A 12,268-nucleotide genomic window follows, 5' to 3' on the forward strand; every position below is an offset into this window, starting at 1 on the left:
CTTTATTTTTATCCTATACCTGTATCTTAATTTCTCTTTGTCCTCTTTACCTGAAACATTTCAAAGTAAGTTGTAGGCCTGGTGCTCCCTTACCTCTAAACATGTATCCCCTAAAAACAAGAAAGCTCTTTTACATTGCCACAATACCATTATCAACATCAGAATATTAACATTGACATATTGCTCTCTCCCACAGACCATGTTCACATTTCACTAGTTGTCCACTAATGTCTTTTATAGTAAAAATACAACATTTTAATATTGGTTCAGGATCCTATATTATATCTGCTTGCCATGACTCTTTAGTCTTTATCTGGAGCAGTTCCTTAGTCTTTTTTTTGTCACCTATGACCTTGACATTTTTTTTAAGTGAGCACAGGCCATTTATTTTATAGAGTGTCCCTCATTTTGTGTTTGTCTTTTTTCTCTTGAGTATATCCAGAAGTTGCGTATTCAGCAACAATATTACAGAAATGGTGTTCTTCCGTGAGGAGCATTAGAGGAGACGTGCAGTGTCTGTTTACCCCATTACTGGTGATGGTGGCTTGGTTACAGTGGCATGTTTTGGATTTTCCCACCGGAATGTTAGCGTTTCTCCCCTTGTTATTAATGAAGGTATTTTATAGGTGGATACTTTAGGACTCTGGAAATATCTGTCTTTCCCTCACTAGTTTTGGATATTTCCTAATTGGTATTTAGGACTTCCCAGGTGGTGCTAGTGGTAAAGAGCCTGCCTGCCAGTGCAGGTGACTTGAGAGATGCAGGTTCGATCCCTGGGTCAGGAAGATCCCCTGGAGGAGGGCATAGCAACCCACTCTAATATTCTTGCCAGGAGAATCCCATGGACATAGGAGCCTGGTGGGCTATGGTCTATAGGGTCGCAAAGAGTCATACATGACTGAAGTGACTTAGCATGCAGGCACGCAGTTGGTATTTTGAGGAGGAATAAAGCTAAAGATCACAGTGGCAGTGGCAGAATTTATGATTATAACTTTTACAAAGGCAGATAATGACAACACAATTCCAGAAACATTTAGCTTTTCTAAGTTTATTACTATTGAAATTTGATACATCAAGTACTCATGTGAGGTGAAACTTGGTTTACTTTGCCACTGCATTTGATAAGCTCAGTTATTCATATTTTTGGGGAAATACGTTTGAAGCAAAAAATTTGAGGGAGTGGCAAGAAATCTAGACTCAAATACTGACAATAGTGACAGTTTGATGGTGACCAAGCAGACAACTAAAGTGAATTTGCAAATAGATCTATAAAAAACTGGCTGGCCCTGACCATCTAATGTAGGCATATATAACTGTACATACTCATAGATTTTGAGTGTGATTATGTATGTTAACATGGCATTTGATGATTGTCATTTGTACCTGTTTGAATAAAAGATTCATAATGAGATTCATAATTGGCTTTGCCAGTGCTGATTTATAAGCTCTTGATAGAACCTGCAAGACTTCCTAGGAGGCTCAGTGGTAAAGAATCCACCTGCCAGTGCAGGAGGTGCAAATTCGATCCCTGAGTCGGGAAGATCCCCTGGAGAAGAAAACAACCCACGCCAGTATTCTTGCCTGGAGAATTCCACGGACAGAGGAGTCTGGAGGCTACAGTCCATCGAGTTGCAGAGTCACACACGACTTAGCAACTAACAACAACAGCAGAGTCTGCAAGGTGGCGTTGACTTGATAAATACGTCTCAGTCAATAATTTGCCTTTGAGAATTAATAAATTCTGATTTGGATGGGCTTCCCTCATAGCTCAGTTGGTAAAGAATCTGCCTGCAATGCAGGAGATCCTGGTTCGATTCCTGGGTCAGGAAGATCCACTGGAGAAGGGACAGGCTACCCACTCCAGTGTTCTTGGGCTTCTCTTGTGGCTCAGCTGGTAAAGAATCTGCCTGCAGGGCAGGAGACCTGGCTTCAATCCCTGGGTTGGGAAGATCCCCTGGAGAAGGGAAAGGCTGCCCACTCCAGTATTCTGGCCTGGAGAATTCCATGGACTGTGTAGTCCATGAGGTCACAAAGAGTCGGACACAACTGAGCAGCTTTCACTCTTTTTGGGCTTGTGTGTGTGTGTGCGTGTGTGTGTGTGTGTTCTCTCCATCTCTCTCACGTTTTTAGCTAGGTATTTATTTTGCTGACCAAACCCCAAGGTTCATGTACTAGAATGTCAGTACCTTAATCTCTAATGCACAGTTGTACTATCTGGAAGATCCTTCACTCATATGTTTCTTGGAACTAGCACATATTTCTTTGGGGCAGGAAATTCATGGGTGAAGACCAACAATTTGTTTGGTGAGGACAGAGTCACATAAGGGAATTGGGTTTTATAATGGGTTAGCCAGAAATTTCATTCAGGTTTTTCTGTACAGTGTTCCAGAAAAACCCGAACAGCCATTTTGGCCTACCCAATATTTTGAATGTTTAAGGCATTGTTTCTAAATGTGTGTTCTTTGGAATTCTCAATCCATAAAGATTGTCTGCAAAAGGAGGAGGTGTACGGTTAAATAAATGCTGTACAGTCTGCTTTCAGGGAGTTCTGAGACGTATTTACAGATTAATGTGTTTGAGGAGACTTTAAAAAAAAAAAGTAAAAACCTGTTAAACTTAGATTAACTTGGTGTTTCCCAAATAGAAGTTACTCAGAAACCTTGTCCCGCCCCCCCACCCCACCCCCGACAGCAGTCCTCAGAATAGATGTTTATTAACATCATACTTTCAGAGGTTGTTTTTTATTCTAGGTTGGACGTGGTTTTCTAGGTTGGACATGATGAATCTGTTGGTTTACCAGAAGCCAGTGTTTGAGTCTTTTTTTTCTTCTTATAACCTTTTGTTTCAGTTAACCTTTATTTTCCATTGATTTTACCTCCTTCCCTTCCTTTTCTTTCTTTTTTGTTTTATTTAATGATATTTTTAAAACATTTAATGAATTATGTTTTGACGTGGGAACAATTTTTTCTCTTTGTAACCTCTGTTCTTCTTAAGCATTGAGTTCAACTTGCACAGGGAAACTATTTTTAAGTTTTCAGGGATATGGGGTAGACATGGTTATTTAATCAGTGTTATAAGATGCCTGATGATAATAATAATACAGGGTCTAAAGGAAGTGCTTCACATATCCTGTTGAATAACTTTGGAATTCTGTTAAAATGTATTTAGAAGGATTTCTCTTAAAAATGTTTAAATTTATGTTTTCCTTTAAAAAGACATATTTCTGTTATCTGAAAAATTTAGGTACATCAGACTATTTTGTGTATTTTAACAGTACTTGAACCTCAGTGGATATTTAAAAAAAATTCTTTAATGATTTTGTTTTTAGCAGGTAGTTATTATTTTAGTTGTCTGCTGATTTTATTTTGTAATAATTGCGGCTCACTAAGATTATAAAATGTTGTGTTACTGTTATATAACTCTAAATTGGGTTAATGTGGGTCCAGTTTTAGATTCTATTCAATATAAGTTTAATAAACTTTTTTCCTATACAGTTTTAAGGAGGTCTTCTAAGGTGTAACAGAGCCTTACAATGAATTTGGGTGTTTAGACTTCCATAATAATGTATTTTATAAAAGATAATAGCACATAATTGTTTAGCTATTTATCTTTACTACATGCTTTCTTATCCATTTTTCCATGAGAAAGAACAGGCAGCTAATATCACTTCTGGAGGGATGTAGATTCCAACCCTGCCTCTGCCACTTACTAGAGACATGACTCTGAATTTGCTACTCTTTCATTCATTCTTTCAATGTGTATTTCTTTGTCTAGTATATGGTATGTGCTTTTCTGAGCGATAGATATAGAAGGATGAAATTAAATCATTTTGTGAGCTTTTAAAAATGTTTTCTTACTTAACAAAGGTAGTGGTTAATATTGATATAAAAAGCCCTTGGTCACATAGTAGGTTGAATAGTTAGGGTGGTAAGATGCATTCTCACGTGAAATTTATTTCGAGCAATAACAGAATGGCTTTACATTTGTTCCTTTCTTATTATATTTATCATACAGAACCCTGTTTCTCTCAAAACCATGTTTTGCTTTCAAAAATATAGGTTCTAAACTATCTAATAAAATCTTTACTTAAGTGTCGCATATATTTTACAAAGGGTAGATGCTTATTTTAGTGATGATTTGTCATTAAAATTATGTCAAAATGTCTTAAAATGTTGTTGAAACTGTAAACAAACTCATAACACACACAGAGCTAATTATGGATGCCATCTGTTTATTTTTACAAAGCTTTTTTTTTTTTAAAGACCATGGCATTGTCTGCTTATGATAAGCTTCAAGATTATTATAATGACTAAGTCCTGTCCTTCAATTAGTGTAGTTGAAGATGGAAAGACAATTGGTCTGTTCATTGACCTTTTCCCATGTCAGAGTGTATGAAACATAACATGTCATGATACAGAAACTATAGTGAAGTGCTTTTAAAACATGCTTAATTTTTATGAGAAAGGAAACTGGTATCAAAGCAGCCGATGTGGCCAAAGTTGAAATTCTCAAAACTTATTCAAGGCTTTAGGTGGAAGGCAGATGACCTGCCCTTTACCAATGCCCTCCTCAGTGGCTTTATTTTAGCTCAGTTAAGTTTAGGATCTTGTCAGCAATCGATCAGATTGATAACGGTGTGTCTTTTGGTATCCCTGTATGTTTGTGCTTGTTTCTGTACATGTGCATCCCGTGTGCTAGGGTGGAAGGCCAGGGATCCCCACGACAGCATCGTCCAAAATAGTTATCAGCAATTTGCTGAGAGAGCAGTGATTTCACTGGCTCAGTGTTGCCATTGTGCATGCTAAGCACTCCCCACATCGGTCTGGAGGGAAAACAACCTGCAGGATCCATCTGCTCCTTTCTGCTACACTGCATTGATGTAAGAGTACGCTAATCTGGTTGCTTGTCAGGACAGGTTAGTGAAAGCATGCAAGTGGGTGAGACTCAGGCTGGACTAGAGCTTGGAAAGTCATAAGCTGCCTCTGTGGATGCCGTGCTAAGTGTAGCAGAACAGGCTGATGATCAGCCACATTGAGGACTGTAGCTATAAATATGTAGTCTTCAGTGAAGAATTAGTATAAAATTAAAAGTGTTGAATGTGGTTGGACCCCATCAAAATAAACACTGGGAAAGTAGTACAGACAGTTTACAAACACTTTGGGGTGTCAGTTTTTCTTGCCCAGCTTTGTACTATATAGTATCGCCGCTTTAATTTTATTCTCTCAGATAGTTTTCAAGTTAACTATGATTAAATATAATTAACCTCATTTTGCCCAGAAATTGTTGACATTGTCCCTGCTTATTTCTATTTATTTACTTTTTCCTACATCTGTTGGAGCTTCCCTGGTGGCTCAGCGGTAAAGCATCTGCCTTCAGTGCAGGAGACGTGGGTTTGATCCCTGAGTCGGGAAGATCCCCTGGGGAAGGAAATGGCAGCTCACTCTAGTATTCTTGCCTGGGAAGTCCCATGTACAGAGGAGCCTGGTGGGCTGCAGTCCATGGGATCACAAAAGAATCGGACATGCCTTAGTGACTAGACCACCACCACCACCACACCTACTGATGGGCAGATCTTGGCCTTGCAGGTTGAGCATCCCATCACAGAATGCATCACTGGCCTGGACCTGGTCCAAGAAATGATACGTGTTGCCAAGGGTTACCCTCTTAGGCACAAACAAGCCGATATTCCCATCAACGGCTGGGCGGTCGAATGTCGAGTTTATGCCGAGGTAAAGCGAACATTGGGAGGAGGGATGATGGGAGGAAGGGTGGTGTTTGTGTCCCGAGTCATGGGACCACGTATAACTAAACAACAAGGTAAAGTTAGCGTCCTGTAACTTGGGGTCAAGTATTTGATTATGTAATTCAGAGCTGAACCAGAAAAAGAAAGGTTAGATCATTTTGACATAACTCAAAATAGTTTTAAAGGATTGAGTTTAATTAATTTTCATGTGTTGTTTCTGGATGGAAGAATAGCTGCTAATCAGTTTAAGGAGCGAGAAAGCATTAGTTCAATATTCTTGTGCTTGAATGGACCGTGGGTTTTGTTTTGTTTGCTTATTTTCAAACCACATTCGAAATAAACAGGAGCATTTATTTCTGTGTGTATGTTAAAGAGCTACCCTAGTTACACGTCAGGTGTTAACTTGGTGTTTAATTTTTTTTTTAACAGTTTTTACCCTAATAATTTTATCTCTTACATGAATAATCGCAACTAAAATTTAAATTGCAGAGCTCTTAGTTCATAATTTTAATTATGAATTTTACTCATAAACTCTCAGTTCAGTGCTTTAATATTATTTTATAACTATATTAACCACATAATTAAGCAGTCAGCATCTGAAAATGCTTCTCTCAAATGACTAAAACAAAAATGCAAGGAAACATTTATGCTATCTTTTACTTTTAGACATTGAAGCCTGTCTGTAAATAAAAAGCAAATTAGCAGTATCTGTGTTTAAGAATCCTGGACCTTGTTTTGGAATGCTTTTCAAGGATCTTGAGAAATAGGTCTCAGCTTAGTTATTTTTCTTTACATTATATTTTGAGTGGTATTCTTTTTCTTCCCTATTGTTATGACACTGAACTTATTTAATATTTATTCTGATGATCTAAGATATTTACAAACGGAGCATGTATCTAGAAGCATGTGCAGAGTTACTTTTCAGGTCTTTATTTGGAGAATCAGAACACTCAAATTTTACCATATGTGAGCTGTTTTGAGAGTAAGAAAAACAAATATCTCAGTGCACTACATTTGTTGTTCTGAACTTGAGTATGTTTTGATGTAGCGCCTAGGTTACTTTATTTTTGCCCAAGGCATTCTAAGAAGATTTATAAAAAGTTGGAATTTTACCAGTTTCAATAAAGTATGATCAAGGTCAGGCTAAATTCTGCTTTTAGTTCTGTTTGATTTTTTAAATACACTTCTGAGTTGTCTAGAGTGAGGAGAAGACAATAATATTCTGAAATCTGTGATTTGGTAAATAGGCCCATAAATGCTTCTTCATTGTATAAATATTTAACCTTCCTTGTGCTGATTTATATTTCAAAGGCTGTGCTTCCTGTTCTTTGAACTTTCAGGACCCCTACAAGTCTTTTGGTTTGCCGTCTATTGGGAGATTGTCTCAGTATGAAGAACCAATATGTCTACCTGGTGTAAGTCATTAAGCTGTAATACCAAGTGAGAGGTTAAAATCTTGATTTATGTCACACTTTTATGTTAAAGCTTGTCAACACCAAAGGGTGTAAATTGAATGACAAGTGAAATTCATGGGGAATCACAGTTTTTTGTTTTTAATATTTTGTACTTTATGATGTGCAGGAAAGTCAGAATTCACCTAATAGGGAAGTCTGGAGACAACTGGCTTCTAAATAAATGTTAGTTCCCGATGTTCCCAGTTCTTCTGAAAATTGTAATGAAGAAGTTTGTGGCATCCAAAGAATGGGGAATGACTTTCCTGTATTACAATTTAATCTTTTCAATAAATCTATCCAGCTTCCCCTATATAGTCAGATGTCAAGAAATTCCAGCACAAAATCAAGTCGTTAATTGAAATGGATTAAGGAAAACAAAATGTGCCTCATTCTATTATGTGTCGAGGACTTTAAGAAGAAGATAGTATGTATACCAGTTAAAAGTGATCAGTGTTCACTTTATTTATACTTCTGTATTTAATGGCTGTTACTTAAATCATTTTTCTTGCGTAAGAAGAACAAGGACGTACCCTTTCTGTTAATCAAGGTAATAAGTGTGTATATATGTGACATTATGTTAGCTACTGGCTGACGGGGCTGTACCATCTGTGAATATGATTATTCTGTTTGATTACTGGTATGAAGATGGTGAAAGATTACAGGAAGAAGTCTGAATTTGAAGATGTTATTGGATATATGATTTATTTCACTTTTTGAATTGTTTTTGCCCATGTGCTTTCTAAAGGGACTTGACCCCTTCCAGGCTTGGAGACTCCATGCTGTGTTCAAAGCCTGAAGGCAGAAAAAAAAATTGTAAAGATTTAACAGGCATTGTGTGACGTTAAATGGCAGATGAGAAAACAAGTATCATAGGGACATACTTAAGCATTTTTTTAATCAAACAAAAAAAGGATTAAATAAGAATTCATAATGATTACTCAAGTTGTTAGAAGTTTTCACCATGTTGTAACAGCTAACAGGATGTCAAACATTTTGCCCTCGCAAGTTTTTGCAATTTGCAATTTTCAAACGTGAGACCTGTTGAAAGTACAAGTGATAATGGACAAACTCTACCCCCTACGGTCTTTGTCCCACCAAATCTTTCTTCAATTAATGCTGCAGCAGGAGTTTTATGTAATAACATTTGCAGTTGTGAGCCATCCATAGAAAGAAAAAACAATTAAAATGCCTTAAATGTTCTGCTTACTGCTGTTATTTGCTTGTGTGAATGTTGCATGTCAGCTAAATGGACCAAGGAATAGATAAAGTGACTGGGTGCGGGAGCGTGCACACTAGCTTTGTCTATCATTATTGCTGGGAGCAATCAACTTGATGTCAGCAGGACAGTAGATGCGTTGACAGCTGTAATTATGTATCTCCATGGTGATCACTTTTGGCCTGTCATGGAGGCCCACGAGTCCCCTCCCTTGGAAGCATTTAATCAGATTGGGCTGTCACTTGTCAGGTAGACATGGCAGGCTGGGAGTTGTGCTGAGGGGGCGAGGTGAATCGAGAATGAAGGGTAGGACTTGGCTGGTAGTTCACAGGGTCCACCGTGTGAAGAAAGATGTTTAAATTATGCCCGAGGTTTCCGAACAAGGATTTGAGACTCTCACACAGGTGCCTGGGCTTTGGTGGTAATGGTGGGTTTTCTTCCTTGCTGTTTTAAACCCCATCAGTTTTAACTCAGGAGATCCTTTGCAGCACTTACCTTTTTTGGTCACAAGAATACCTACTTCAGAGTTAACTTTTGGTTTGTACTTTTCACATTCTGTAAGTCTCCTGTTTGCTTATGTGGCAAAGGTGAAGAGTTTCTTCTTATCTTTGATGACTATATTTTGTAAATGTGTTATTTTCAGACCACAGCTTTGTTCTGCTCAGAAGTTTGGTTTCAGTTCCACTTGACTCTGTTCTTAAAGCTTTTAGTGCAAAAGCTAAAATGTATTTTTGGTATAAGCTTTGTTTAATGGAGACTTAATTTGAATTTTAATTCATTATTAGAACTCTTTTTTAAAAAGCTGAATATCACTTGGAAAAAAGCTGCATAAACAGTAAATTATAAGTCAGAGTTTTCATGTTTTGTTACGGTTTTAAATTGGAAATGCCAATTTGCTTTACAAAGATATTTGTTGATTGTATGTAATACATCTTTATTTTACCATATATATTTTTAAATGGAAATGATGTAACTTTTGTGATAATAATTTTAGTAAATAACAAAGGCACAGTTGTATCTAAGAGCCCTAGGTAACTTAACTTTTAGGATGGTGTTATTCAACGTAACTAAAAATTTAAGTTATGAACTATAGGAGAATGTAATAAATGCTCTTTATTATCTATTATTTTACCAGTGGATTGAACAGCAAGGTTCCGCACTAGTTTTGTAGCAGTTTATATAGCAAATGGTAGCATATGTTTAAAATCAAAAGTTTTAGTATTTGTACCAGTCTCAATTTTAAACACAGCTTTAGTAAGCATGCTATGATTTTAAATAATGCATACTGGTAAAATCAGCTCCTTAACATTTTACTACTGAAATTTAAAAAATGCAAATTCCAAGATGTCTTTTCTATTATGTAACTTGATCCACCAGTTGTCACTTTGGGGCCATTTAAATGTGGCCAGTAGGCAGATTATGATATTATTGCTTTTACAGCTGCCCTATTAATTCTTCCCTAGTTTTTATAAACACTGTGAATTTCATAGAGCTTCAACTTATGCCCTGAGGTGTGTTTTCAGAAAATAAGAAAGCCAAATATATGTTTTAAGTGTGCTGAATGACTTTCCTTTAGAATGACGGTTTTTCTATATGAATGTGAATGCAAATATAAATATATTTTTGCATGACACTTTCACAAGCATATACATAAAAGCACTCTGGGTATGTGCTAATGTTATCTTCCTAAACCTTACAAAGAAGATAACAGTAGTATGATTTTTTTTTTTAAGAGAATGAAACCATGGTTTATCTTTTGATGTCACCGTTTAATAAAGCCATCATCGAACTCTCATGTGGATATCCTAGACAAGAGGGTCTACATGTGGTCCCTTGATAATTGCTTAAATTAAAATATTAAAGGCCTAACAGCCGCTGTGTTGACCTTTTTCTGCCTTGCTGCAGACAGATGAGCGGCTGTTTATGAGGCAGGCTTCTTCCCACAGGTGAAGAGCTCCGTGAATTTGCCTCTTCTCTTCCCACCCCTTTACCATGTTGGGCATCAAAGTCCTGCTGTTCTAGCAGCTTCCATTAAATCCTTCTGTCCTCGAGACCCCTAGGACATGCTTGACTGTCTCGACTGTTTTGATTAGCTTTGAAATACTTCAGATTCCAAAACTTCAGCACAATAATTTAATAAATACTTCATCCTCAGCAACTGCTCATTTGAAAGTTTTACATGGCTAACCTTTGTGCCTTACTGCTGTTATCAAACAGGGAGATGAAAACAAGACTCAGCGATGTCCTAACTAACTTGCTGGCTGGCTAACAGCAATCAGCTTCTTCAAAAGAATATTTTGAACTTGTGCTTTTTTTTCCCCCTCCCATGAAAATGGCAAAATCAGAACTCTAATTGGGGCTGCGTCCTTACAAAGCAAAGCCGTGAGAAAAGCTGTGTAAACATTAAATTCTCAGGGGACTGACAGTAACAGAAAAAAAAAAAAAAAGCATTTTACAGTTGAGAGGGTGAGGCAGAAAAGGAAAGTGTTTCGGAGATGAAAGCCACAGGACTAGCGTTCCTATGGAGCTGATGAGCAGAGTCTTGATGCATGGCGTGGCTGGGGACCACACTGGAATGCCCGGAAGACTCATGCTCTGTTTTAGCTGGAAGACACCCTCCAATTGCTCCAAACACATCCCACTATAATGATGGAGAAAGTTTTTTTTGTTCGTTTTGTTTTTTGCTCTTTCTTAGTTCCTTCCTTTAGTGGATTAACAAAAATATATACATTGAACTGTGTAATAACAGATAAAGATAATTTGATCTCTCTCTGTTTTTAGATTGTTTTTCTCCTTCCTGGAAGCAGAAATGTTATTTGAGATTAAAATTATCCATCTGCCTCATGGAAATTAAATTTGTTGTTAGAAAAATAGCTTCACACTGTGAACTCTCTTTTCTTTTCTTTCTCCCAGGTCCGAGTTGACAGCGGCATTCAACCAGGAAGTGATATTAGCATTTATTATGATCCGATGATCTCAAAAGTTAGTTCGACTCTTAACGGTTCCTTTCAGTTTTCTTCTGAAATGACAATGGACATATATAATTAAAAAGTCTGGAACGGGGCCTTTACCTGAATCATGTGCCGTAATTAAACACATAGTTAGGGCCACCGATGGAAAAGTGAAAGCTGGGCAGCTTTTCTTTAAGAGAAATTTCAACATCATGTTAGTTGCCAGCACTCCCCGCTCCCCAGTCTAATCACACCGTCACCCTGAGCCCCACAGTAACAAACTTCTCTAACCAGTGGCAGCAAGCTAGCCCAGTACAGAGACAAGGAGTTACGTTGTTTCTTGACCAGTCGTGAGCATGGCCGAGATGAAAGTATGAATGACGGGGTGATATCAAGGAGTTGAGGTAATAGGCTGTGTTTGTTCAGAGGACTTTTCACCTTGTCGCTTCGGTTTTTATGAATCAGTAATTACTTACGTAGATTTAGCATAATTAAATTTTATGTAAGACTATGAAATGTCTTTTTGAAGTTTGACTTTCCAGAATAAATTAACCAGTCCACTTAAAATTTTAGATCCTTTAACATGTTTGAATCTTACAGAATGTAAAATTCTGACTCTAGTAGTTCAAACTGGGTTTTATTTAGAATATTTTGGTTTTTTTTTTTTTTTTTTGACCTTGCTGCTCAGTTTGTGGGATCTTAGTTCTCCAACCAGGGATTGAACCCAAGCCCTGGCCGTAAGCACACTGAATTCCAACCACTGGACCATGAGGGAATTCCCAACCCTGTTTCTTAAGATGGTTTTTTTTCTTCCAAGTGTGCTTTTTTATGTAGTTGTAGTAAACAACCCATTTTTTCATTTTTCTTTTTTCACTTAAGTTTTTACACTAATATTGTTAAAATA

The 12,268-nt window shown here is 37.3% G+C and overlaps 1 protein-coding gene across 3 annotated transcripts in view; it reads left to right on the forward strand.

The window, feature by feature from the left end:
- PCCA (propionyl-CoA carboxylase subunit alpha) overlaps positions 1-12,268 on the forward strand; it is a 346,757-nt gene that overhangs the window by 161,178 nt on the left and 173,311 nt on the right. For 2 of the 3 annotated variants that reach the window (XM_043892480.1, XM_043892482.1), the window contains 3 exons: positions 5,586-5,729; positions 7,084-7,158; positions 11,327-11,395. In XM_043892480.1, the coding sequence (XP_043748415.1) occupies positions 5,586-5,729; positions 7,084-7,158; positions 11,327-11,395 (288 nt within the window). The remainder of the gene's footprint in view (positions 1-5,585; positions 5,730-7,083; positions 7,159-11,326; positions 11,396-12,268) is intronic. The other variant, XM_043892481.1, reaches the window with a different exon arrangement.

The sequence above is a fragment of the Cervus elaphus genome, chromosome 30 (assembly GCF_910594005.1).
Source record: "Cervus elaphus chromosome 30, mCerEla1.1, whole genome shotgun sequence".
Classification (NCBI taxonomy): domain Eukaryota; kingdom Metazoa; phylum Chordata; class Mammalia; order Artiodactyla; family Cervidae; genus Cervus; species Cervus elaphus.